Source organism: Malania oleifera, chromosome 10, assembly GCF_029873635.1.
Source record: "Malania oleifera isolate guangnan ecotype guangnan chromosome 10, ASM2987363v1, whole genome shotgun sequence".
Taxonomy (NCBI): Eukaryota; Viridiplantae; Streptophyta; class Magnoliopsida; order Santalales; family Ximeniaceae; genus Malania; species Malania oleifera.
This window is the reverse complement of record NC_080426.1, coordinates 11,708,491-11,735,364: the sequence shown is the minus strand read 5'-3', so window position 1 is coordinate 11,735,364 and position 26,874 is coordinate 11,708,491. Positions and strand designations below refer to the sequence as shown.

Genomic DNA, 26,874 nt, shown 5'->3' with positions numbered 1-26,874 from the left:
ATATATTTTAGTTATTTGTAAAATTTCACAAGTGAATGAATGTAAATAACTTTTATAATTATAATTTGAAGAATGCTTACGAGATTATGAAAATAATAGTTGTAAGTATTATATTCTAAAGTTCAATTTCTTTTAATTAATTGTGCAATGTAATGTCGTAGTTATAGCTCGGTTTGATGTTGGAAAAAATATCTTTTCAGAAATTAATCAATAAAAAATTATTAAGAAAATATGTTAAGATTGAAAAAAAATTAATTGTGGTTAATAAAAAATTAAAAAATAATTATTTTAATGAAGAAAATAATATTAAGTAATATTATGTTTGGAGAGATCTTATATTTGGATTTTTATTGTATTTAGATTAAATGTAATATAAAATATATTAAAATTTATCTAAATTTATTAAAATTTAAATAAATTTAAATTTAAAGGCCAAAATTCATGTTTGTGAATGGTTTTGAAAATATCTAAATTTAGTGGTGGATTAATTAGAAACAATTTGTTAACTCTTTAGATTTTATGCCTCCAAGCGATACAATTGTTCGGATTCTGGACAAATGAAAAAAACCCGCTCGAAATTGGAAAAAGACCGCGCCCAGATCGGGAGTGTGGAAATGCCACTGCCATGTCATCGATCCGCGATCCCCTCAACTCGGCATCTGGACCGTTATTTTTAAAATCCACGGCCGGAAATGCTCTAAAAGATCACGTTCACGGATTGGTCTCCATTGATTCTGCTTTGGGTATCACTATATAAACACAGAGCCGACACCAACGTACCATAGCGAGAAGCAAGCAGTCCTTCCATCCAGCAGGAATCTTCAGTATCCTACATACAGGTTTTTTCTCTTTCCCTTCCCTCTACGGCTCTGGTTTGATTTCTGCAAGCTAGGGTTTAAGGTGGCTGGTTTTAATTTGGGATGGCTCCGATGTTGTTATCATTATCTCATTAGAATATTTCATCGTTTTCAACGAGATCTACTAAGCATTTCTCAAATTAGGGTTTTTAGTTGATCAATCTTCAGTCGAATAAATCCCAGGCTTACTGATGAACAAGAAGAAAAGGGACGGAACCTTCGGTGCTTGAATTTTTGCAAGAGTAGAAATTTCCCATATAGATGCAGTATTGGCTTGATATTAGGGTTTCATGATGCTAGATGCTTAATCTGGATTTAATTTTTTGAACATTAGGTCAAGTTCGCTTCTTCTTCTTTCGACGATGTCGGGACGTGGTAAAGGAGGCAAGGGACTTGGAAAGGGAGGAGCCAAGCGCCACCGTAAGGTTCTTCGCGACAATATCCAGGGAATCACGAAGCCGGCTATTAGGCGTCTGGCTAGAAGAGGAGGCGTGAAGCGAATTAGTGGTCTTATCTACGAGGAGACCCGCGGAGTGCTCAAGATCTTCTTGGAGAATGTGATCCGAGACGCGGTGACCTACACCGAGCACGCTCGCCGGAAGACTGTGACGGCCATGGATGTGGTGTACGCGCTCAAGAGGCAGGGCAGGACTCTGTACGGCTTCGGCGGTTAGGTTTTGATTGGCGAAAGGTCTTGCTGTCAAGAAGATTGGGTGTTCTTCTGTGTAGATGAAGAATTAATTAGGGTTTGGAGCTTAGGTTAAGATTTTCCTTCTTCTGCATCATTGTAAGTAGTGTAATCTGGATCTTGCCGTCCTGAAAACTGGATTATTTAGTGTAATGAAAATCTGTGAAATGAACGGTGTTTGATTCATAAATTATTGCCCCCAGGTTTTCCATTTCTGTTTTATCTTTGTTGTTTTGTTCTCTGCCTTTGAATTGTTTGGCAAGTACGAATGAAATGACGTTTTTGTCATATAAATTTTCATTTCAATTTTATTTTTATTGTATTTTAGTTGTGTATGGCAAATGTTAATCTTGTTGACCGGTTACAATTTTAAACTTTATATGACTTAAGCATGGAGTGAGCCTAATCAGCAAAATGCAAATCTAAGGATGCACTATTTTTTACCACCTCTGAATGTGTTATTATTTTGAATTGTAAAAAATATGCTATTCATAAAAGTTGAGATTTTAGAAATTGAAGATAAAAATATTTATTAACATTCTACTCATGAAAAGTGATGATGGTGGAAATAATTTTGGAATTGAAAAATAAAGTTAATGATCAATTTATCATTTGAAGCCTCCAAAAAATTGTTCTCACACCCAAAAGGGAGATGGATTTTTTGAAAGTGTGAATGTTAATTTGTAAAGTATGTTATTATATATTTATCTTTATTCTACAGAATTAAGTCTTTACTTGAATTGCCTAAAAATTGAGAAGCCTCTACTTAGAAACATGTTTGATGAAAAAATAATTGAAATTTGTTTTAAGGCTTGTATAATGAATAGTTGAAATAAAACAAAAATAGAAATTTTCTTTGAGTTTTGAATTTCAATTATATTTTTGATAGTTTTAAATTTTTTAATAAAGTTGTAAGGATTGTGAAACCTTTGTCTATAAACTAAATAAATAATTTATTTCCTATAATGATTCACTAAATTTGTGACACGTAATTATTGAATTTTTTTAGAAAAAAAAAACATTAAATGTGTCATGCCAATTAATTACATTTGTGTAGACACTAAAAATTTCCTTTAGAAATATGTCAAATTATAAATATATTTTTTTTCATTTATGATTTCATGTATCCAAGTACATACTACTAGTTGAACTATGGTAAAGACATATTCTAGTAATTTAATTAGATATTATTTAATCAAATAATGTTTATAATTTGGAAAGTACTTAAAAGAATTAACATTCAAATGCAAATTAAAAAGAGATTCTTTCATTTTTCTTAATAATAAATATATAATTTATGAGTAAGTTTTAACTGCTTTTTAGTTAACTAATTTATTTCAATTTCATACACCATGAAATTTAACAAACAAATGCAAGTTAAAAATTATTTTTTTCTAAATAAGCAGGGTATAATTAAAATGACTATACATATATATATATATATATTATTAGATTTGAAATTGTTTGTTCTTAACTTTTCCAAAGTAAAGGGCTACCAAAATTTGACCATGTTTGTACTAAAAAAAAAAAATATTTTTATTTCACTTTAATCTCAAAGTCAATTAAAATTTAAAATTTTAAAGGGGCAAAAACATTTTTAAAAGATAATTAGTGCATTGGGCGCCTGGGATAGGAGGGACGGTTTCTGAAGATATTTTGGAATATTTAGTAATTAGGCACAAGAAACGGGTCAAGACTGAAAAATCAAAAAATGGGGCAGGCACATTACCAATCTCTACCGCAAAGCAAGTGGCGGTGGGTTGGCTGAGGTTGCCTTGGAGGGAACGCCAGCGCTGTGGGCCCGGTCTCCTAACCACCCTCCAACCACAACGAATCTCCACGTGTCAGAAATCGGCCGGAGAGATAAATATAATTAATAAAATCATTAAATAAAAAAGGGGAAAAAAAATCGCGTGGAAGAAAGCGGCAATAATAGACGAGAAGTGCCGCTTAAATCGAATCCTAGGGCTCATAAAGCATCATCTTCTCTCTCTCTCTCTCTCTCTCTCTCTCTGCCTAACTTTATTATACCCATTCCAGGAAGCTGCACCTGAACTTCTCCATTCGCTCTCTATTTCGCCTCTGGTCTGCGACGACCTATTAATCTCATCTTGCCTCGCCTTTGATTTGTTACAGGTTTTGGAACCGGCAGTGGTGCGTCTGCTCTGCCGCCTTTTGACGTTCGGTACATATAAACTTCTGGAGCTTTTTTTCTTCTTCTTGATTTTTGTTTTAGTTATTCCTTTTCGATCTTTGGATATTCAGATCTGATGATTTTTAATGCATCGTTTTTCTGTTTGTTTTACTTGAATCATAGTAGTTTTTTTTTTTTTGCGGTACAAAAAGCCGATTCTCCGACACAGAGGAAATAAGGTGGATTCCATCGGTGTGGATTCTTTTGGTGATATGTTTTTCGATTGAGTAACGAGTCCAGCGTGTTTTCTCGTTTGTTTGTGGATGTGGTTTCTGGTTTTGTTTGCTTTCTATTTCGCCAACGAAAAAACTGGAAAAAGGAAAACTCTTTTTTTTTTTTGTTTTAAATTTTTAGATCTGTAGGGGTTTTATTTGGTAGGTTGGTTTGTGTTTTAAATATGAATGAGCTAAATATTTTTGTTTGAATTGATTCACTTTTCCAAACAATTAAAATTCATAGATTCAGGTTTATTTTTATTTATTTATACATATTTTTGGTGACCGAAGTTGATTTTTTTTGGTTTCGTCAGAGAAACATTTTTTTATTTGGGATTTTTTTTACCACAAATTTATAAGTTTTATGACCTCGTTAGTCGTTTCATTAGATGGATTCTTGTTTGTCACTGACTGTATGTAAGGAATGTTGATTTTGGTTACGAGTTAATCCAAGATAATCTTTTTCTTTTTTCTTATTATTTTATTTTTTATGTTCTCTCTCTATGTTAATCTGCTTTTGATTGATAATTTCGGTTTGAATGGAGATCCACAGGTTTTGAAATTTTACGTTTTTGCCAGATAAATGAAATTGTTTATTTTAACTCTTGTAGCAACATTGCACGATCATTTTGCTTTGCTCATGCAATATTTTGGCTGAACTGTTGGCAGAAATATCTGATACCTTCCCCCATACAAGAATTTTAAGTTTTTTCCTTCTATTTGTTTTACCCTGCTTGTTCATCTGAAACCAGTTAATGATGGTATACTTACACACATGAAAACACGCTCAGAGTCTTCTATTTCCTAGGTGAAGTTTGATTTTCAGAATGCTGACCGAAAAATTGTATTTTCTTGTACAGTTGGCAGTGACTGTTTTGGTGGATTGACTAGAGTAGAGTGGGTTTGGAAGCCAATTCAGAAATGTTATCCAGGATTGGATATTGACTTCTTCGTTCAAAGATAATAAAGGGTTGTATGCGTGGAAAATCTTGCAGGAATGCCTGTATCAGGAAATGAAGAGGTGTTTTTTTTTTTTTTTTTCCTTTTCTTCTATCTCATTGCTCACTAAGAAGCATAACATTTTTCCTTTTTGCTGACAAGTTCATCTTTTATTGGCAGCTTAGGGTTAAACCTGTTGCCTGGCACTCTAGTGATTCCAATGCAGGTGTTCCCATCAAGAAAAGAAGGTTTCCTTTGATCCACCCACCGTCACCTCCATCTGATGCTCAATCTCCTCCCCAAGGAGAAAATAAATTGCTGCAGAAAGAACAATCTAAGTCTTTTCAGGAATCATCTCTTTCAAATGCTTGTGTTGCAACAGATTCTTCAGGATTAACTGATACACATAAGAATTCTTTTGTGGAGGGTAAAAAAGAAGGTTCTGCTGATACAAAAGTTAGCTCAGCTCAAAGTGATGCTAATTCCTCTAGAATCAAACTACAGGAACCAAGCCTCACATTCTTCTCTGGTTCTTTGGATGTTGCAGACAGCAAAAAGACGCTTGTGCCAGCTGAAAAATCTGCATGTCAGATAACTGCAGGAAATATGGAGCTGAAATTAGCACCCATTGAAGCTCTTGCACTGAATGTAGGGAAGGAATTATGTTGCAAGCCAAAGGTTGAAGTGGATAGTAGATCAGAATCTTCTATAACATCAGGGAATACTGAATTGTATTTAGGACTAAAGGAGCCTCTTGTTCTAGCCTTGGCAGGTCGACAGAGTGGAGATAGGAGTCAGATGGGTCAACATAGTGAAAAAAGTAGCCAGATGTCGGAGAGCATCGATCCATTTTCATTGAATTTGTCTTTAAGCAAGGGGAAAGCCTTTTCACAATTCAAAAATAAGGAAATTGAGTTGAATAAAAATCGTGATTGTCGGCATGCTAACAGGTCAAACTGGGATCTGAATACTACAATGGATACCTGGGGTGGCTCTGAGAGTGATGCAGCTGCAGGTGTAAAAAATGTTGGTCTGGAAGGGTTGAAGGCAACTGATGGCCCACATGATGCGAAGCCTTCAGTTCATGGTGCTGGGATGATGATTGGTGGTGATTGTAGTGGTGTTTTGGGAAAACAGGTTTTTGAAGAGAGTGAGTACAGATCTAATATCTCCAACCCTATTCCCAATAGACAACAGTGTGAAACTGAGCAATCTATTCATCTGCACCTTAGTCCATCTTATCTCCAAACAGATTTTAATAATGAAGAGTCTGGCTTGCGGCGCTCGCCTGCTAAAATAAATTCAGGAAGTGTTTTTCCTAAAGGAGGATTGCCTGGAACAATGGTGTCAAGTCTGTCGACTGGTAATTTGAATGCTCTTGGGTGTAGATCTGTAAAATCAGAACCATTTGATGATAGTGTGAATGAGAACTCTAATGCACAAGTCTATCTGAAGGGTAACATAGATCGCAGTACTGTGAAAATTGGAGCTACTGAGAAGTGCAGTGTAGAAGCCCTTAAGTTATCAAATATTAGCGCCCCAAACTTAAATGTAAATGACTGTAGATCTATAAAATCTGAACCAGTCCATGAGGGTAATCAGGAAATTTTCAAGACAGCAGAAGGGACACCACACAAATCTGTTGGACAGGTTTTAAAATGTGCAGATGCACCTGTTGCCCCAGTGTCCATAGCCCTCCAAATGTCCTCTTCAGGATTTCTCACTTGTTCACCTGACTTACCTAAGAACGAGAATCCACTAAGCCATGTAGAAATTTCTACTCATACAAAGGGACCCAATTTTAGTGGGGAGGAAGCATGTGCAAGTGTTGAACCGACCACTTCAGGAATGGTTTCTGCATCTGTGGGTCATGATGATAAAGAATCTAATATTTCTGATGGTATTATGGATGACACGGGGTCCAATGGGCTAAATGTTGATAATTCTCAGAAATTGTGGGATGAGCTTCCAGTGGGTTCACTTGATGAGGGATCTGTAAGTGATGAGGAAAAGATTGACATATCAGCTGATATGCTGGAAGATGATTCTTATGGTTCGGATTATGATTCTGACGGCAATCATGTTTTACCCTATGCAGAGGATAGACTATATGGTGGAGAAGACGATGACTATGAAGATGGTGAAGTCCGTGAACCACTAGTGCATACTGCAATAGAAGGTTCCATTTGTGAGAATGGAGAAGTAGAAAATGTTAATCATGGGGATTGTGATAATAGAAATACAGACTTCCAACACTCTCCTTGTGAGGTTCATCTTGATTCTTCTCAAATTGAGGGAAAAGATGACAAAGTAGTTGAAACCTGTGAAGCAAATATTGATCTCAGCAAAGAATGCTTTGGCACATTTATGGATGAGAAAACTGATCAAAGCAATGATAAAAAAGCTCATTTGCAAGAATCATGTGGTGGTGAAATGCAAACTATTGGAACTGAGAAAGGAAGATCAGTCAAGGCTGTTGGAAAAAAGCTGCTGGATCAATTGGGAAGGAAAGATGAGATAAAGTGCCATGAGGTAGAACAATTATCTGACCGAGTCACCATGGGAGACCAAGGAACTGCAGCAGATCAAAGTGTGGATGAGAATATCAAAAGATCAAACTCAGTGGATAAGAAAGACTCATCACTGCTTGATACTGAAGCATCTCTTAAAAGTGATGGCACAGCCAAGGACTCCAGCAGTGGAGGCAAACAGAGCCGGATTATAAATTTGTTTCGACCTTCTAATGTTTCATCTTCATACAAGACAAGGACTATTCCGGCCAGGTCATTACCATCACGAACTGGAAGAGAAAGATTTACTGAATTTGTGCTTGAGGGAGATAAGTTACATTCCCGTGGCAGTAGGTGATTACTTTCTAGAACTTATTGTTAATCATTTTTATATCCCTTCTTCTTGGACTAACTTAATTTTATTTGTTTTGTCTTCCTTATCATTTTCAGAGATGAACTCTACATTGATAGTCCTCGAAAATTTTTGAGAGAGAGAAACCAGGACCAGTCTCTCAGAAATTCTAGATTGAATATGGGGCGTGGCAGGGGAAGGGGTTCCAATCGGTTAGACGCACTACGTGGTGATTGGGATACTGACCGTGAGTTTGGTCCTGAACTTTATAATGGTCGAAATGATTTTCGTTTCTCAAGACATAAACATGAATCAGATGTTGCTGATGTGGAGCCTGAATGTGATAACTATATTGTTCCTTCTGATGGTATTGTTATAGGTACCGGTAGGGGAGGAAGAAAACCTTTAAATGATGAGGTGTCAGTTTTCCACCATCCATCCTCAAGGAGGCGATCTCCTGGAGGCAGTGAAGTGCAGGCTGCACGTGGAGTTCAAATGGTTCGCAGATTACGCAGAAGTATTAGCCCAAGCAAATGCATTGGTGAAGATGGTTCTGATATTATTGGACTGAGGCATAATGAGAAGTTCACAAGAGGTTTGCCAGGTGATATCGTGGATCCCATGTTTGCTCGTTCCCGACCCCCTTATGAGGAAGTGAATGACCATTTTTTACGTAGGAGCAGAGAATTCTCATCTGTTCACAGGAGGGGTTTCCATCATATTCGCTCAAGGTCTCCAATAAGACCCAGAACACGTTCCCCTGGCCCATGGTCCTCTCCTAGAAGAAGATCTCCAGATGTATTCAACAGGCATCCTGAACTGACACATCGAAGATCCCCAGCAATTTACAGGATGGAGAGGATGAGATCCCCTGATCGTCCTTGTTTCCCTGGAGATTTATTGGCCAGAAGGCGTGGTTCTCCTCCTTACTTGCCCCGGCAATCTAATGATTTGAGGGAAATTGATTCTGCACGAGACCATGGTCATCCAAGGTCTATGGCCTTCAATAGGAGGAGCCCATCTGGCCGGGTCTTACCAAGAAGCACTAGGCGTTTTGATATTATTGATCCTCGAGAAAGGACGGATAATGACGAGTACTTTGGGGAACCTGTACATGCTGGTCGATTTCATGAGCTCAGTGGTGATGCTAATGGAGATGAGAGAAGAAAATATGGTGAGAGACGCGGTCCTCTTCGTTCTTTTCGACCTCCTTATACTGGTGCAGAGAGTGGGAATTTTCGCTTCCATTTAGAAGATGGTCCTAGGCCATTTAGGTTCTGTCCTGAAGCTGATTCAGACTTTCAAGAAAGGAGCAACTTGAGGGAAAGAGAATTTGACAGGCGAAATAAGAATCGTCTTGGGAATGCACCTAGGGGAACAAGAAGCATTGAGGAGGAAGAAGGAAATTACAGGCATGGTGGGCAGGTTTGGCATGATGATGTATTTGATGATGTCTCCAGGATGAAAAGAAGAAGATTTTGATTGTGCTTATCTGCCTGATGTTATAACAAGGCTGGAAGCAAGATACTTATTTACTTGCAGGGATTAGGAAGTATCAGCTGGAAATAGTTCACATGGTTGCTGGATCAACAAAAACCTTTTTAGTTTCTTAAAGCAGAAAGTTGCTGTTTAATATGCAGTTCTTAATCACGTTTATGGAAGTAATATTTAGTGCATGTTGGAGCTGACATCTAGAGTCCTTTTGGGTTGACAAGCAGTCAAATGCATGTGGTGCTTAATGTTCTCCATGTACCAAGGTGGTTAATGCTTCCTCATTTAACCAGTTTTTATTCGTCTAGTCATGGGTGCTGCAATTAATCAGCTGTGTCAACAGGTTCTGTATCTCAATTATGCTGGCACATTATATATCTTATGGTTGATGTCATTTTTTGTAAATACTAGGATGGAGATCCTTCAAATTCCTTGGAGTATCAAATATATACGTCGTGATTTTGGTGCTTGGGTGGTTGGGCTGGCTGTGCAGCAATCTGCTATTCATAACATTATGTTGCAGCATTTATTTGCGCTCAAGAGATCATTAATAGCTTAAGATAATTTGGGAGTGCTCCAGTTATCTAATCTGTTAATTCCTCATATTCCCCATAACAATAGGCGATGATCAAGTTTTTAACTCCATATGGCTCGCGTTCAGCTCATGTTTTTAGTCTAAAGCTGATTTGCTGCCATTGGGTTACCTGGTAATGTTTCATGGGTTGAAATAATTTAGCATTCTGATGCAAACTGTTGAGAAATTAGGGTCTCTGGTTTCTTCTGCAAATGCAGTCTCTGCTCAAGTTTAACCAAGTGTCGCAAATGTCAGGTGTTATATTTTTGGTTGGATATGGTTCTATGAGCAACACACTGGGTGAAGATTCAGCTTGAAACAGAGTTTTGCTGATATCATCTTTATTAGAGCTATTACTTGGAGAAAATATTGTTTGCCATGGTTGATGTTTGGCATCTTCTCTTTTTTGGGCAGCTACACCCTTACCCATCCCCATATCATGGAGTGAGACTGATCATTGTTTTCTTTTGGCTGTTTCTTGGACAAATGATTCAGTAGGGGTGTTGCAGCCAACCAGGTAATAAAGGGGGATGGTTTTTGCTTTGGGAAAAGAGGACCCATTGTATTGTTTTTGGATTGGTTGCACTTGCCATTTAACTTATTCTGCATATGCCTGCTACATGTTAGGTTTTTTTGTGGAAGTTCAGTTTTTTAAGCATCAGTCTGATGCTGCTGCTTTAAGAGACACATGCAAAAGACAAGAAGCCAATCCTTGAGTATCAATTCAGGTAGAATCAGCCTGTTAATTTGGTGCTTCAATTCGGTAGAGTTGGCTTCTGACTCTGGTTTGGAAACCGGTTCTTATATTTCTCCATTTCTTCTCCCATTTTCCTCAATGACTATATTGGTAGTACTAGTAGCAGCTGCACTGGAGATAGATGAGAATGCATGAGGATAGCCCGCGAATAATCAGGAATTTGTTGGCTCTTAATATGTTCAGTATTTGAGGATGCTGTGGGAGTTTTCAGGGGTTCGGCTTTGGTAGCATTTCTTACCCTTGTTTTTGTTTCTGGCCAGTTCATGCCAATAATTCCCTATATTTCATTTGTTCAGAGAGGATTACAAGTTGGCAGGTGCGAAAACTTGTGGGGGCGTTATAAGAGAATATACTTGGATGACATGGAAACCCGTTGCTAATATTTTGATTGTGGTAGTTAATTAAGAACTGGGTGCTGGAAATTGGAATTGCTGGCTAACCACATGAATGGTTTCTAGCTAAAATATTGATTGTGGTAATTAGTAGGACCTGGTGCTGGAAAATTGGAATTGCTGGTCAACCAGTTGAATTGATTTATTGCTAACACGTTAGTTGTGGTAATTATTTAGTACTGGGTGCTGGAAATTGGAATTTCTGGTCAAGCGGATGAGTTTGATTCTTGGTAATACTTTGATTGTGGTCATTATTAAGGATTGGGTGCTGGAAATTGAAAGTGCCGGTTAACTGGATAAATTATTTCTATTGCTTAGCAAGCTTTTCATTTGTTATTTTTGCTGACTACGTAGAGTGGCAGTGGATGGAGCCATCTGCCTTAGGGAATATGCATAGCTAAATGTCAACCTAAATATTATATTTTGAGCTGAAGAAACTGGACATGGGGGTGGGCAAGGTTATTCAGTGGAATGGAGTGATACTCATTGATGACCTGGTTTTTAACAGAAACATGGTTTTGTAATGCCCTTGATGACCTGGTTATTAGCCAAAGCACGGTTTCAATTATAGAATTGGTTTTTGATTTAGTTGACTTGGCAATAGAGCGTAGGAAAAGGAGCCCTATGAATGTGGGTGCAAGACCCCCCTGTTGTGGTCTTCAGTGAGTGTTAGTGGGCTGATTCGTGGTGCTTACAAGCAAGTGAAAGTTAATGAGTGAATTTTCCTGTCCTAGGTTTGAAATTTTGGAGGATTGACCTTAGAATTCAATGTGTAGATATGAATTAAAAATTTTTATTGCATTTTATCTAAGTACTTAGCAATCCAAATACAACACCTTGAAACTTCAAGCCTTCAAATGGACACTAAATATCTATTATCAATATATATATTGGTATTATGTTCTTTCTGGGGGGGAAGAGAAAGTCCATGACCAAATTTTCTTGGAATGGGTAAAAACACGGTTGTACACGGGACCTATCCCACGCAGCAGGAAGAAGGGTTAGAAGTAGTTCGTCCACATGAATGTGAGATTTGGAATGAAGTAGGCTCCGTTTGTAGGGTCTACCATGGAATGAACTCAATGAAGTGGTAGTTTAATACTTGAAATTGATTGAAATGGTGTCCCTTGTGGACATCAAATCTAGCGGTGTGCGAGAGTGCAGTTGCAGTGCAGTTCCTGCGGTCAGGGGCGGCAGCAGCGAATCAGGAAAGTAAAGATGAGATTGATTTCAGACGATCTTGTAGTGGTGGGTTGTAAGCAGTAGATATGCTTCTTTACGGGGCTGGTGAGTGGATGGAAGCGGTGAAAGCGGAAAGTGTTGAACGAGGGAATGGGCATTTATTAAGCAACCAGATGCTTATACATGTGAAGGGAGTATATGGTTTACAAATATATTTTTGGACTAGCTGTTATGACAAGACACAGACAAAATGAAGTAGAAAGGACTTTTGGCGTGGCCCCCGATTTTTTTTAATAAAAAAAATTTAAATCTAAAACAAAATACACGTTCCAAAGATCCAACGACCTTTCTGGGCTCTTAAATGGAAAGAGCAATGGGGTTTGGAGTGCCCTTCCATTTTTACGTGGAGCTATGTCATCAGGGTAGACTGCAATTGTTCTTGGTACCCTCACGTGGTTTGGTGTGGGTTTTTATAATAATTGACTCGCATTATTTAATTTAACACAGTTTAATATAACATTATTTAATTAATAAATTTCACAATTATTTTTCAAGAGGACAATTTTTGTAAATCTACATTTCTTTTATTTTCTCATCAACGTTCATTGGGTTTATTTTAAAAGATTTTTAAGAATACAAAAGGCTTTCACTTTCGAAACTAAATAGAAATTTGCACTACATGCAACGTGCTCTTTAAAAATGAATGCTTAATTTCTTTTTTTTGTTAAGTATTTTGGATTTGTGCAACTTTAGGAAAAAATATTTTTACATAAAATTGATCTTATTTGATAGTCACGTTTTCTAAATCTCTCATTCAAAACACTGTGTAACAGTGTAGGGTACATCATCTGTATATGTAGTGTGTATACTCCCTTAGTATAGTTATGGAATAGATGGATTCAAATTATATATATTCAGTAACATAATATTATTGAAATTGTCCGTATTTGGTGTGTTTTTTTAAATCATTTCTAATCTTGAATTTGAGAAAAGAAGATCAATTGAGACATTTTAACAAAGGTCTATTGATTAAAAGAAGTTTGAAAAACAAACAAGAAGCTGAATCCAAGAGTGAAAAACAATTTGTTAAAACTCCAAAAACTTTAATTAACTAATCTTAAAATCCTTCAATCTAAATTTTACATTTTGAGTTATCCTTTGAATTATTTCCTATTTTGTAGCGTGATTGCCAAAATATTTTAGCTAAACTCCTCACTCTTGAAATTATATAAATTGTTGTAGGCCAACTTAAGCTGCGTATATCTCTTTTTTTGTTGAGAGGGAAGAAATCCAAATTAATTCATCCTTGTAAGAATATAATGATCAATCTTAATTTTTTAAATTCTTTAGTAGGGATTAGGGCGACTCTTCATTAAGACCATTTAGGTGCTTGCTTAGGGCTTAAAAAATTTTGGGGCCCCCAATTTTTTTTTTTTTACTACAATAATGTTAACATTATTTATGGAATTTACATGTTTGGTGGGTGAAATGCACATGTAGTGCAACTAAAATTATTTGATGTACTTAGAAAAATTAATTTTAAATAAAAATAAATATTAAACAAAATATTAAGGGTTCCTAATTAAATCATTCGCCTAGGATCTCATGTTGTAAAGAACTGCTCCTAGTAGGGATATGAAAATGTCTTTACCACTGTCATTATTTGTAGTAATCCAGCCCAAGAAAAAAAATGAATTAAATTAATTATTAAATTGAATAAATTAAGTAAATTATATATATGTATATATATATATATATAAGTATATATATAATAATATAATATTTGATATATAAATATTTATTAAAGCATTGAGAATGCTTCTTCAGTAAGCATCCCAAAACAAATTGAGCCACAAAATCAAACCCCCCAGCACATTTCAATTTTTCTCTCCAGCCATCTCATGCTCACTCTCTCTCTAGATTATTTCTTCATCCGTAAGTCAAATCGAAAAACAAACACCACCATGAGGTCCTGACTTTGATTTTTAGCAAGTTAATCGGAACAGATTTTTGATTTGGGGATCTTAGACACCACTCCAAAGCTAAGGTGAGAAGTACAAGTTATGTCAGTTATTTAGGAATTCACCCATGTGGAAACCCGAACCTGGAAAAATGAAAGAAAATAAAAAGGAAAAGAAGAAAATAAAATTTAAAAAGGGCAAATAGTAGGACTCGTCGACGAATCTCCTGTTTTCATCAACGAGTTCCCTTCTGTGTCTCGTCAACAAAATCCAAGCGTCGTCGACAAAGAGATCTCGAAAGGACAAGAAAATATCATACTTAAGGTTCGTCGACGAAGGTGCTTCTGCATTTCATCAACGAATTCTCCATTTTCGTCGATGAAGGCGGCTGGGTCAATGGTGTAATAACCTAAGGAAATTAAACAAAGCTCGTCGACGAACACATGGGAGTCGTTGACGAGAACATATGAGGGCCTCGTCGACGAAGACCCATCTCGTCGACGAGAAGATACCGAGAGAGTTTAAGGCAGACTAAAACTTGTTGACGAGGGTGCAGGTTCGTCGACGAACTTTCTACAAGACTTGTCGATGAGGTGACGTGTCTTGTCGACGAATCCAACCCTACAAATAGTTGAAACTCGAATTTTTAACCCAGTTTTCAATGCAGAAATTCCTCTTTCTCTCTCTCTCTCTCTCTCTCTCTCTCTACGTTTCTCTCCCCTTCTCTCTTCGATCCTAGCTCCATTTCTTGTTGAATTGAAGATCTGAGGCCACCACCTGGCGAAGTTCTCTGCAAGTCTGCCGGAACTGATTGTTGGTGGAGATGGTCTGAAATTCATCCCAATCTCAGTGTAAGGTATTTTATCTCATTTTTACCTTTCCCACAGTTATAGGAAATGTAGTACGCAGAGAAATATTGATATTTTGTTCTGGGGAATGATTTTTTCAGGATGTTGAACAGAGAACCCTTAGGGCCAGAATTCAGTAAGGGTTTTCCAGAGAGTAGGTAAGGGAAACATATTATGCTAGCGATTTTTTATATGTATGCAAAATATTATGAATGTGTATTTACAAGCATGCAGATCAGATTATTTTTTCAGAAAATTATGAATATTATCTTTTTACAACAGAATTACAGAAATTGAGCATAAGATTTTTAGTATCTAAATGTGTGGCATGAGTTTATTATAGTATAGTATATTGATCATGTAACGATATTGATATTCAAGTTATACAGATGAATAGTAGAAATGAGACTGATAATATCTTCCTAGAAAAACATGATTTCTAAACCATAACACTCAGACAGTTTATTCAGACAGATTATGCAGTTATAGCATCAAAATGCTACAGTTAGATTACTCAGAGATTACAGATATTATATACTAAATATACAGATATTATATAGAGATATTTCAGATAGTACAGACAGAAATCACATATGATATAGACAAATATTATATATATATTTCAGGTAGATATCTCAGATAATACAGCTCAAAATTATAGTGTTATGGTTGTTTTGAAATCATGTTAAAAACAGTAAGATGATTATATATGTAAGAACCCAAAATGTTATAAAAGGTGTATTCCCAAAAGGGGGGAGGGGAGGTGAATTGGAATTTTAAACTTTCTTCCTAGGTTCAACTAATCCTACAATCAGTATTACACAAGCCTAGGGTCTTTCTATACAATTCCAAATGCGTAGATAAAAATGATGTGGAAATTAAGTCAAACGCATCATTCACACCATAACATACATGTGTGGTAAATATAAAGTACAGAAATATAAACAAGGCACACGATATGTTATCGGGGTTCGGCCAACTGTGCCTACGTCCTCGCCTCAAACTCGCAAGCCCGAGGATTCCACTAAAGGCTCATTTAAGGGTGGAGCGGCACCGTTTACAACCAGGTCAATTAGCACAGGGCTGACCTCAACCTTAACCAGGTCAATTAGCGGGGCTGACCTCAACCTACACGCCTTGACAGGATGACGCACCTAGCTTTCCTAATCGGGTCTAAGCCAATCCAGGACTATTCTAGGGCTAGTCTCCCTCTTCAAGCCCGTGCCTGGATATACAACAAATGTGTATATAATTAGATGGTACAGTGATTGTGCTTTCGTGTAAAGCAGATATGTACCCAAATGCGCACAATAACATACACCACAATATGATTCAATATGTAAGCTCAATGTGGTCTTAGATGTCAACTCTTAAATAGATTTACTATAGTTGTAATGAGTGCGTGAGAGTGCAAACCTAGATGATCTTTGTATCACAGGATATTCAATCTAAGTGCTCAAACAAAGATATTATCCAAACTTCATATATTTCAATCAATAAGTTTTCTCAATACATATATGTAAATGAAGCTCTAGCAATGTATAAGTTTGGTTTGTAAAAAGAGTTTAATCTTTGTATTCAACTATAGATATAAATTAATGAATATTGCAACAAAGATTTTTCTCAGACAAACAAATATCTTTTTAAAGATTTATCAAGACAAAGCACACTAAATATTTGAAAGTATTTTGAAATAGTTTTTGCAATCCACACCAAATACAAAATTTCACAAGGTATTGCAATGAATGTGCAATACTTGGAAGTTTAATATAAGTCTTCTTAGGAGAGACTTATTAACAAAGTCCCCTAAGAATACTTGGATTAGCTCTCAATCAAAATTGTCAAAAACAATTACCGCACTTGGGAGAGCAACCCTAGAAAGCAACAACACTTAAATCACACTTACAAAAATGTTTGAGTGGAAGATCTGGTAAGAATAAGTGTTGGAGGCTCAAAGATGAGTATTATGGGTTTTATGATTTTCAGAAAATTTCACCCTAATCCAATCTGCTAATCTATATATTAATTTTTTTAAATGAACTCATATATATAGACATGGGAGAAAATATGACCGTTGGGGACCTATTGGGTATTATTAGAAAAGTTTAATGATGTTTAAAGCATTTTAATCCTATTTAAAAATTATTAACAGCGGTAAAAAATCAGGACAACCCGAGAGGTCCGGTCGACCAGAAATGTTTCGGTCGACCAGGACTCATATGGTTCGGTCGACCAGGGGGTTTTTGAACTGAGGGCTCGATCGATCGGAAGTGGGCGATTTTCCAAATTTCTAAGGTTCGGTCAACCGGGCCATTTTGAACTGCTTGGTTCGGTTGACCAGACCGCTGAGATTTCTCCCGAGAACCCTCCGGTCGACCAAGTAGTTGGAGAAGAAAAGTGCTCGGTCGACCAAATGGTCAAAATGTTGACCCCGGCATTTTCGGTCGACCAGGAGTTTTGAATTATACTGGTTCAGTCGACTAGGTGGTCAAACTTTGACCTCAGGGAGGTTTCGTTCGACCGGGGCTTTTTGAACTACCTAAGGTCGGTCGATCGGGACCTTGGTCAACGGTTGACCCAGGTTCGGTTCAGTCGACCAGGCCAAAATGAACTAAGTTGGCCGGTCGACCGAAAGTGCACCGAGTGTGTATTTCGGTCCCGTCTTGTAACATACAAACCCTATTCAAGTGCCTATCAAACATAGGTGCAAGTGCATGTGTCCTAGGGTCATTTGGGGTCCAAAATTAAGACACCGAAAAAGTCCGGTGTCGGTCGACTGAAGGTAAAACCCTAAGATCTTTCTAAGGTCACATTAAGTTTACGGTTTGTTTGAGCTTACGTAATAAATTAAGCAGGTGATGCATGCAATTATTACAACCCATAAGCCCTAATTATTATTACAGACCCTTTACATCAAAGAAATACAACAATTATATTATAACTAAGGTCTTCAAGGTCTTTATTTTCCTCCAAGGGTCTCCGAGTGCCATCATATGATACAACCAAGATAAACCTGCACATCAACTCGGCAGACATTAAATACATGAGTATTTTTCATAATCAAAACAAGGATATGACCTATAAAGTCAACACAAAACATGAAAAATGGGTATAAATATTAAAAGAGGGGCAAAATTGGAAATTTTCGGGTTAAAGGGCTATAAAAGGAAATTTCCTTTGCTTCCCTATTAAAGAATCTCTCTCTCTCTCTCTCTCTCTCTCTCTCTCTCTCTCTCTCTCTCTAAACCTCTCCTTACTCCTTCTCTCTAGAATTCTTCGCCGATCGTTGATGGAATCGGAAAACGGAAGCTACCACGAGGATCGTGGAAGGATTCTCTACAACTTCTACGGATCGGAATCTCGTTTCGGAGATTTTCAGGTTTCGTCATAAAATCGAGGTAAGACTCGATTTTCAATTCTAATCTGGTAGATTTGTAGGTAACTGTCTTGTGAACATATTCTGTACTGTGATTTGTAGGTTTTGGAACTCAGTTCGCTGTTTAGGGATCTTGGAGTTCGGGATTTGCTTACGGGGTTAAGGTAAGGGGAACTATGTTTATATTGGTTATTTTTGAAATTGGATGAACTGTGGTCCACAGTCCTGTGTGTATTTTGGCTACTCATTTGGGGGGATCTAATGGGAAAAACAATGAGTTTTTCATTATTACAGTTTTGGGAAAAAGAGGGTGACGGGCTGAATCCCGGTTTTTGTTGAAAACCAAGTATATGTGTGATTTATACTGTGATATTGGGATGGTCGTGCCTTGACTTTGTTTAAACTGTATTTGTTTGGAAAACCATGATTTAGATTACCAAATGAGTGTGGTTTGTTTGGTTATATGAGCATGCATGTGTGTGTGATATGTTGAAATGATAGTAGGAACGCGGTTCCGAAATTGTCCCAAGTACTGAGAGTGTCTGACTCTATATCCGAGGGCGTGTTATCGCCTGCCATGTAGGCAAGAGTATTCGGCTCTATATCCGAGGGCGTGAGCCTATTCCGGCAGATCAGGCCGAAGGGTGTGGATTCACCAGTTTAGCGCCGGTACGATGCCATGGGAGTCGGGGACTAGCCATGTGTCGGTGGCGCCGTGTTCACGGGTTGGCTACGGGCCAACACCGTATGTCGCGGGCCGGCTTCGGGCCAAAGAGTGTGACGACACTGAGGATTGCTGATCATGTGTATGTGTTGGCCTTACAAGGCTTAAAATCTTCTTATCTTGTTTTGATGCTAACAAACAAGTGGAATTTAACATATTTGTGTGAGTAATGTTGTTTCAGGGCTCATATATGAGAAAGCAAGGTTAAAGTGCCCGCAAGGATCAAATATGATGAAAGCAAGGTTAAAGTGCTCAAGAGGATCAAATGAAGCTTAAAAGAGTCCAAGCATGGATTTAAAGATGATATATTAAACCTTGAAGAATATGAAGGCATGAATGAGTTGTTGAAAGCCAAGGTTTAATATTAAAGTCCAAATAGCCAAAGAAAAGTAAAGTGAGAAAGCTCAAAGAATATGAAAGCTTGAAGCTTGAAGAAACAAAACATGAAAACTCAAGAACCTAGATTGAGAAAAGTTTTAGAATTTTTCATGTAAGTACTTTAAATGTTTAAAATATCGTTTGCAATATTTTGAAGCTCTTAGGTTAACTTCATGGACAAAAAATACCTTTCAAATATCTATAAAATAATTTTATAAAGTAAAAAATTATTTTAAGAGGGTTAGAATCATTTTTGGAATAAAAAGCACCAAAAAAGGTTTTTCTGTTTGCTGTCAATTTTGATATAGCCGTATTCAGGTGTATTTTTCACTATCAAAAATTCATTATTTTAAAAAGTGATGAACATGAAATTTTTAGGATTTTCTCTTAGCTTTCTTTTGACACCAAGAACACATAATTTGGAGTTATACATAAAAAGTTATAGCTAAACCACTGAAGGGGGGTCACTGCTGTCAGTCAGCTGAACATTGTTCACGTGCGACTTCAGATGACTGAACAAATGACTTCAGACGACTGAAGATTAAGTTCAGTCGACTGAGGATTTGTTGGACAGAATATACAGCAGGCAGTAGCAGTTCAGATGACTAAACTTGTGACTTCAGTCGACTGAACTTGCAACATCAGATGACTGAACCCTGATTTCAGTCAACTGACCCTGTATCTAGTTCTATATTTTTAAGGGGCTAAGAAACTTCAGTTGACTGACCACGACACTTCAGTCAACTGAACACTGTTCAAAGGAAATTTTTTTTAAAATTCTAATATTTAATAATATAGCCGTTTGAGTTCCAAACGTTCTAAAATTTTGGGAAACACTTAAAGGAAACTTTTGCAACATGGAAACAAGTTTGAAAGCCTATAAATACATGGTTTTGCAAATCAAAACACATCCAAGAATTGAAAAATTTGCTTGTAAAACTGAAAGCACTCTTGTTCTTCCAAAAGCTCTCTTGCTCACTTATTGCAAATCTATTTTGCTGAGAAATTCTGAAGTGCCAATTATTCCTCCTTTGAATTCCTACTTCTAATCCTCTTCTAAGAAGGATATTGGTGAATTCTACACTTGAGCTTCATTGTATTTCATATTGGTATTTTACATTCAAAGTATATAGTGCTGAAATTGTACTAACTTGCTCTTTGAGAGAGTATACTTGTACGCAGATTATATCTTGTTTCTTATTGTTCTTTGACGTTCCAAGGGTTGTTTGGATCGTTGGCTAAGCAAGGAAATATTGCTTAGAGAGGCGGGCTCTAGCCTATGTAAGGAGTGACCGAATGAGGGAATATCATTTGGAGAAGGCGGGCTCTAGCCTTAATCAAGGAGTGTTGTAATCGGTATTGTTCCACCCGTCAACGGAACTGAACTAGTGAATCCTTTGGTGGTTTGCCAGGGGCAAGGACGTAGGTTGGGTATAAGCCGAACCTCGTAAAAATCCCCGTCTCATTCTCTCCTTCCCTTACTCTTTATTTTCAGCATATTTAAATTGTGTGGATGGTTTAAAATTTGGGAATCATATAAACTACATATATTTGGAAAATCAAACAAACTTAAGGTTTAATTTTGATTTGGGTTGCAAAAACCAAAAGGGAGTATGTTGGTGACACCATATCTTGCGGAAACCTTACAGGAGTACGTTACTTGGTTAACATCCCAAAGATAAATTTACCAAGAGTTTATTTGAGTTCTAAATATTTGGAAAGAGTGATTTGATTCATCTATACAGGGCTTTACATCAGCAAGCATAAATTCTCATTCATTACAGGGTTTGGTTCAAATTTGGAAAATATAAACAAACAACCATCTTGAGTTGTTATATTACCAAAGTGCTGAATACTTTATATCTTGGTTTGATTGTTTGTTGTTTGACTTATACTTGGAAAATAAATTGATTGAAGATTGCGTTTAATTGATTGGTTGGTGAAATTAAACAAATAAGTTAAAGAATTGGTTAAGTGTTTAAAGAAGTTAAGGATTCTTAAAAGAAGTTAAAAGAAAGTTTTAAAAGCCAATTCACCCCCCCTCTTGGGAAGCTATTTCTAATTTCAGTATGTATTGTGATGGGGCTATGTATAAATGGCCGCCGTATGTGTGCGTGTATGCACTGTATAAATTGGTACTGGAATGCATTTAACTACGTGTATGTTGTATCATGATAACACTCAAATGCCACACACCGATATAACTTGTGTTCTTCCTTATTGAGAGGTGTCTCACCCCTACTGTACGTACATTTTACAGGTCCTTTGGGTAACCGGAACTAGTGTCCTGGTGTAGGGAGCGTACTGGTCAATGTACTGCGTTAGCGCTTGGGTAAGTGCTAGGACTGTAGTTTTGTTGGGTTGCCATTTTGAGTTGTATTTGGGCACCCAGTTTGTACGTTTTGCTAGAATCATGTTCTGCTTTTGTATAGACTCTGGTATGGTACTGCATATGTTGATATAGGATGACTTTTTTCGCTGCGTATATGATTATGATTGGATGTGTTTAGGGTGCCTGGGAACCCCACGGGGTCGGACCCTCATCCAGTGTACTGTATCTGTGATGATTTGTATGATACAGGGACAGGTTAGGTTACAATTTTCACCCTCGGGTCCCATTTTTGGGTTCGGGGCGTGACAATATATTTATATATGTATACAATATTATACAGTTTCATACCCCTGTAGATATTACAGAAAGAGATATATAGCAGAGCACGATTGTGACGACCTGTTTAATTTTCACATATTTTTTATATATATAATAAAACCAATATTACAAAACTCAACAGATCATAACCCACCTGGACCCGTGGGTACTAGGGATACATCAAAACACATAACAGAAGCCTAAGCAGCAGGAAACATACAATCATAATATCATAAATACAAAACCATCCATCATAATACCAAAGTTATTACATCCACTATATTTAAGTATATACATTCCAAAAGAAAGACCTAGGAACATTTCTACAAAATCGAACCGTCCCTACCAAAACTTTCCATTTAGAGAGGGCAGATCAACAGTACTAAATTAGCGAAACTTTACCCGTTCTCCTATCAGGGGCTTTTGAAATGTTTATAAAATTTTGGGATAAGACACCTCTTAGTAAGAGAAATAAACTAATACTAGTGTGTGAAAACATGAGTATTTCCTTGTTATATATAAAATCATACATAAACATATTAGTATAACTGTTTGTATCATATCTAGGAAACATATATTCTCATATCATGGCAAGTTAACTAGCTATTGTCATGTATTACCCCCACATGACTGGGTTGTGTGGCCCGAAGACAGGACCTGACAATGGTTGGCCGACCATTGCCAAGTCAAAAGTATAGTCTATAAGTTCGATGGGTCTGCCAGACCTGGTCCGTACACCAAGGGCGCTCACACATCTTAAAACCACATCGACCATCCAATCTCACACCACTCCGTACAGTGGCGTTAACACAAATATCATGATGAATCATAAACACATAGCATCGGTACCGTGCAAGTGCCAGCCTAAACCAAACCAACCAGGTTCTGATAACATATAGCATATACTGAAACTGTGATACATGGATATTTCATACCATTAAATATCAAATCAATCATATCATTTTGCATATATACGTATATCATGAAAATCATCGTCCCGTACGCCGGTATTTCATATTTTACCATAACTCGGCCCCGTACGCCGGTAAATCATATACATAGCACGACCCATATGCTGGCAAATCATATACATAGCACGGCTTGTACACCAGCAAAACATATCCATAACTCGGCCCGTACGCTGACAAATTATATCCATCGCTCAGCCCGTACGCCGGCAAATCATATACATAGCATGACCTGTACGCTGGCAAACATATAAAAATTTGGCCCGTACGCCGGTTTCCATTATAAAAATCTATATCTTTATCATATTCTCAGAAAACAGTATTTCATAATAATTTCTACTTATACCACATGAAACAGATTTTTCGTATATTTAACATACCATCATTGTAACGATCCCAAATTCCTTAACATAAAATGTAACATAATAAATGGAAAAGTCAACCCAAACTCGTGGGTAATAGGGGCACCTATCAATCATAGCAGAAACCTAAGCAGCAGTAAGCATAAAATTTAAATCATCCATCCATAAAGCATAATACCAGAGTTTACTACACCATCATATAACTGTATTTATATACATTCTCATAAACTATCAAATAACTCTAGGATCAAACACAAAATAATTCTGACCCTAGTACAAAATCTTATCCTCCTAACGGGGTAATATCACTAATTCAACGGCGGTCACGACCCGCCGGTCACTCAGGGTCTCCTGAAAAATTAATTAATGTTGGGGGTGAGACACATCTCAGTGAGGGAAAATCAACTAAATATAGTTGTGTGACAACATGAACATTTAATGCAATTATAAATATACAGTACATTTCATATATCGGTAAACATTCATCATAACATACTAAATTCTCTTATACTTTCATACTTATTAATAAATCATAACGTACGTAAAACATCTGTTATAACTTATAATACTAAAAACATACCCAGGATGAATAGCTAGCTAATGTCATATATTACCCCCCATGACAGGTTGTGCAGCCTGAAGGCAGGACCCGACAATGGCTGGCTGACCACTGCCGAGTCAAATATGTCTATAAGTACGATGAGCCCGCCACACCCTGGTCCTGACAGTCAGGTGGACGTCCACACTCTACTGAAAGCCACATCGACTATCCATCTCCCACCCCCTCGTGGAGTGGTTAGCAATAATCTGAACATAGATATCTGATCTATATAGCTACGGTATCGAGGTCCTGAACTGAACTAAACTAACATCCTGGTTCTGATCACTTATAGTACATGACAGTATAGCATATTTCATAATTTCATAATTACGGCCTCATGCCGAACATTTCATAAATACGACTTCGTGCCGAACATTTCATAAATACGGCCTCGTGCCGATCATACGTAAATACGACCTCGTGCCAAAATCACACATAAATACGGCCTTGTGCTGAAATCATACATAAATACGTCATTCTGAAAATAATCCTTTTATCATGCATTAATCAAAATCATAATATACTGTATATTTCCATAACTTCTCAAATCATACTGCATTCATATCATTATCATATCATAATATTTCTCCACGTAAAATAATATTCATGCCACACATTTGCTGTATAAAACTATACATTGCATTTGAAAATCATGATTTCTGGCATCTCATACATATATACACGTTTCAACATAATAATAGTATTTTTCCCAAACGTGCATTAATTCCATAATAAGCTAATATCGTACATATTTTTAGGGAATTAGTTTGCTCATAAATAGTAGTAATTTGAGTGAAAAAAAAACTACTTTAATTTATTCCCTTACCTACCTATTGAGAAAACCCCTAAAATATCATAGCCTAACACCCGTAGATTTTTCTGATCAAGATCCTGAAAATGAAAACTCACAGTACTAAACTTCAGTATTTCTATGTGTACATCATTTCCTATAACTACCGTAAGGTCAAATTTGGCTTAAAAAGTCTTACCTCAAGTCAGGGATGATTTCCAACTTACTTTCACCAACGATCCGCTCCGGCAGATTTGGAGAGAACTTCCCCGGGAGCGTCGTGGTGACTTCGGATTGTCGATCCGGCGTAAATCTGGCCCAAAATCAATGAGAGAGAGAGAGAGGACCGAAGGGGAGAGAGAGAAAATGAAATATGGCTTAACTGTGAAGTAAAATCTGGATTTTTCTATATTTATAGAACTAGATTTGTCATCGAGCCACGTCATTCGTCGACGAATCCTTTAATAATTTCGTCGATGAAATTCAGTCCTAGTCAATGAAATTCAGTCGGCTCAAAACCTCTCTCGGTATTTCTTCGTCGACGAAATTCAGTCTTCGTCGATGAATTCTCTTAAACTCTCGTTGACAAATCCCCTGTATTTGTCGACGAAGCCCTGATGATTCCCCTCGGTTATTCCTTCCAAAGTGCGCATTCATCGACGAAGTCGACTTCCTCCTTCTGTTACTATTTCCATTTCCCTTCCTCTTTATTATTTAAATTCCATTTTTATTCGGGTTGTCACAATCATTTTCAGCAGTATTTCCCAAATATAAAACATATATAAATATATTTATTTTCTTGAAATCAGATGTTGTAATAACATACATATATTTTTATAAAATAACTTGCTTAGTTTATCCCCTTACCTGAGTCCTGAAAAGCCTCTAAAAGAAATACTCCTGCACCTGCAGGGTTCCCCGCTCAACACCCTGAAAATGATATTCCCGAGAACTAAACTTCAATATTTCTATGCGTACTACACTCTCTACAACTGACAAGAAATCAAATACTGAGTAGAAAGCCTTACCTTGAATTTGGGATGGTTTCCAACTCAGCCCCAACCGACGATCCACTCCAGCAGATTTGAAGAGAACTCTCTTAGGAGTGTCGTGGTGGCTTCAGATCATTGAACTAGTAGAAATTCGGCCCATAAATTAAAAGAGAAGAGAGGGAAACCGAAGGAGGAGAGAGAGAAGACTTCTGCGACAAAATTCAGCCAAAAAATGGTGTTTAGAACTATTTATACTACGACCATCATTGACGAGCCACGTCACCTCATCTATGAGGTCATGAAGACAACTTGTCGACGAGGTCTCTCCTCATCGATGAAATTCAGAGTCCCCCAACCCCCTGCTCGGTATTTTCTCGTCGACGAAACGTACCCTCATCGACGAGCCCAATTGTAACTTCTTCGACGAGGCCTGTTGCCTCTTTCTTTTCCTTTCAAATTTCTATTTCTCCCTCTCTATTATTATTTAAAATACCATAATTTCTCTCGGATCACTACGACGGTACCGTTGCTAGTTTAGACACATGCAACCACATGACTTAGATAGTATGTGGATTCCATCTAACCATGCGAGGAGAGATTGTAGTCTCCCTGTGGGTAACGGGGACACTTGTCAATCACAACGGAAACTTAAGCAGCAACAAGCATAAAATCTAAATCATCCATCCATAAAGCATAATACCAGAGTTTACTATAACATCATAAAACTGTATTTATATACATCCTCATAAACATCAAAATAACTTTAAGATCAAACACAAAATAATTTTGACCCTAGTACAAAATCTTACCCTCTTAACGGGGTAATATCACTAACTCAACGGCGGCCACGACCTGTCGGTCACTCAAGGTCTCCTGAAAAATTAATTAATGTTGGGGGTGAGACAGATCTCAATAAGGGAAAATAAACTAAATACAGTTGTGTGACAACATGAATATTTAATGTAATTATACATATACAGTACATTTCATAATTTCGTAAACGTTCATCATATCATACTGAATGATCACATGCTTTCATATTTTCTGATAAGTCATATCATACATAAAACATC

General features: G+C 37.0%; 2 protein-coding genes across 3 annotated transcripts; both read left to right on the top strand.

The window, feature by feature from the left end:
- The first annotated feature begins 544 nt into the window (after positions 1-544).
- On the top strand, positions 545-1,735 carry LOC131167064 (histone H4). The gene is made up of 2 exons (XM_058125832.1): positions 545-839; positions 1,192-1,735. The coding sequence occupies exon 2, from the start codon at positions 1,220-1,222 to the stop codon at positions 1,529-1,531; it is 312 nt and encodes a 103-aa protein (XP_057981815.1). The 5' UTR covers positions 545-839; positions 1,192-1,219; the 3' UTR covers positions 1,532-1,735.
- A 1,769-nt stretch (positions 1,736-3,504) lies between these two features.
- Positions 3,505-9,715, top strand: LOC131167063 (uncharacterized). Of its 2 annotated transcripts, XM_058125830.1 has the most exons (5): positions 3,508-3,730; positions 4,815-4,975; positions 5,074-7,757; positions 7,854-8,002; positions 8,135-9,715. In XM_058125830.1, the coding sequence occupies exons 2-5, from the start codon at positions 4,952-4,954 to the stop codon at positions 9,235-9,237; spliced, it is 3,960 nt and encodes a 1,319-aa protein (XP_057981813.1). In that variant the 5' UTR covers positions 3,508-3,730; positions 4,815-4,951; the 3' UTR covers positions 9,238-9,715. The 2 variants fall into 2 exon arrangements, with proteins under 2 accessions (XP_057981812.1, XP_057981813.1); XM_058125829.1 differs by having other exon boundaries at positions 3,505-3,730; positions 7,854-9,715.
- The last annotated feature ends 17,159 nt before the right edge of the window (positions 9,716-26,874 follow it).

Excerpts from the sequence above, each read along its gene's own strand:
- LOC131167064 (XM_058125832.1), top strand. The coding sequence starts at position 1,220 with ATGTCGGGACGTGGTAAAGGAGGCAAGGGACTTGGAAAGGGAGGAGCC.
- LOC131167063 (XM_058125829.1), top strand. The coding sequence starts at position 4,952 with ATGCCTGTATCAGGAAATGAAGAG. Across the intron at positions 4,976-5,073 it reads CTGTATCAGGAAATGAAGAG|CTTAGGGTTAAACCTGTTGC; the intron begins GTGTTTTTTTTT and ends TTTTATTGGCAG. Across the intron at positions 7,758-7,853 it reads TTACATTCCCGTGGCAGTAG|AGATGAACTCTACATTGATA; the intron begins GTGATTACTTTC and ends TATCATTTTCAG.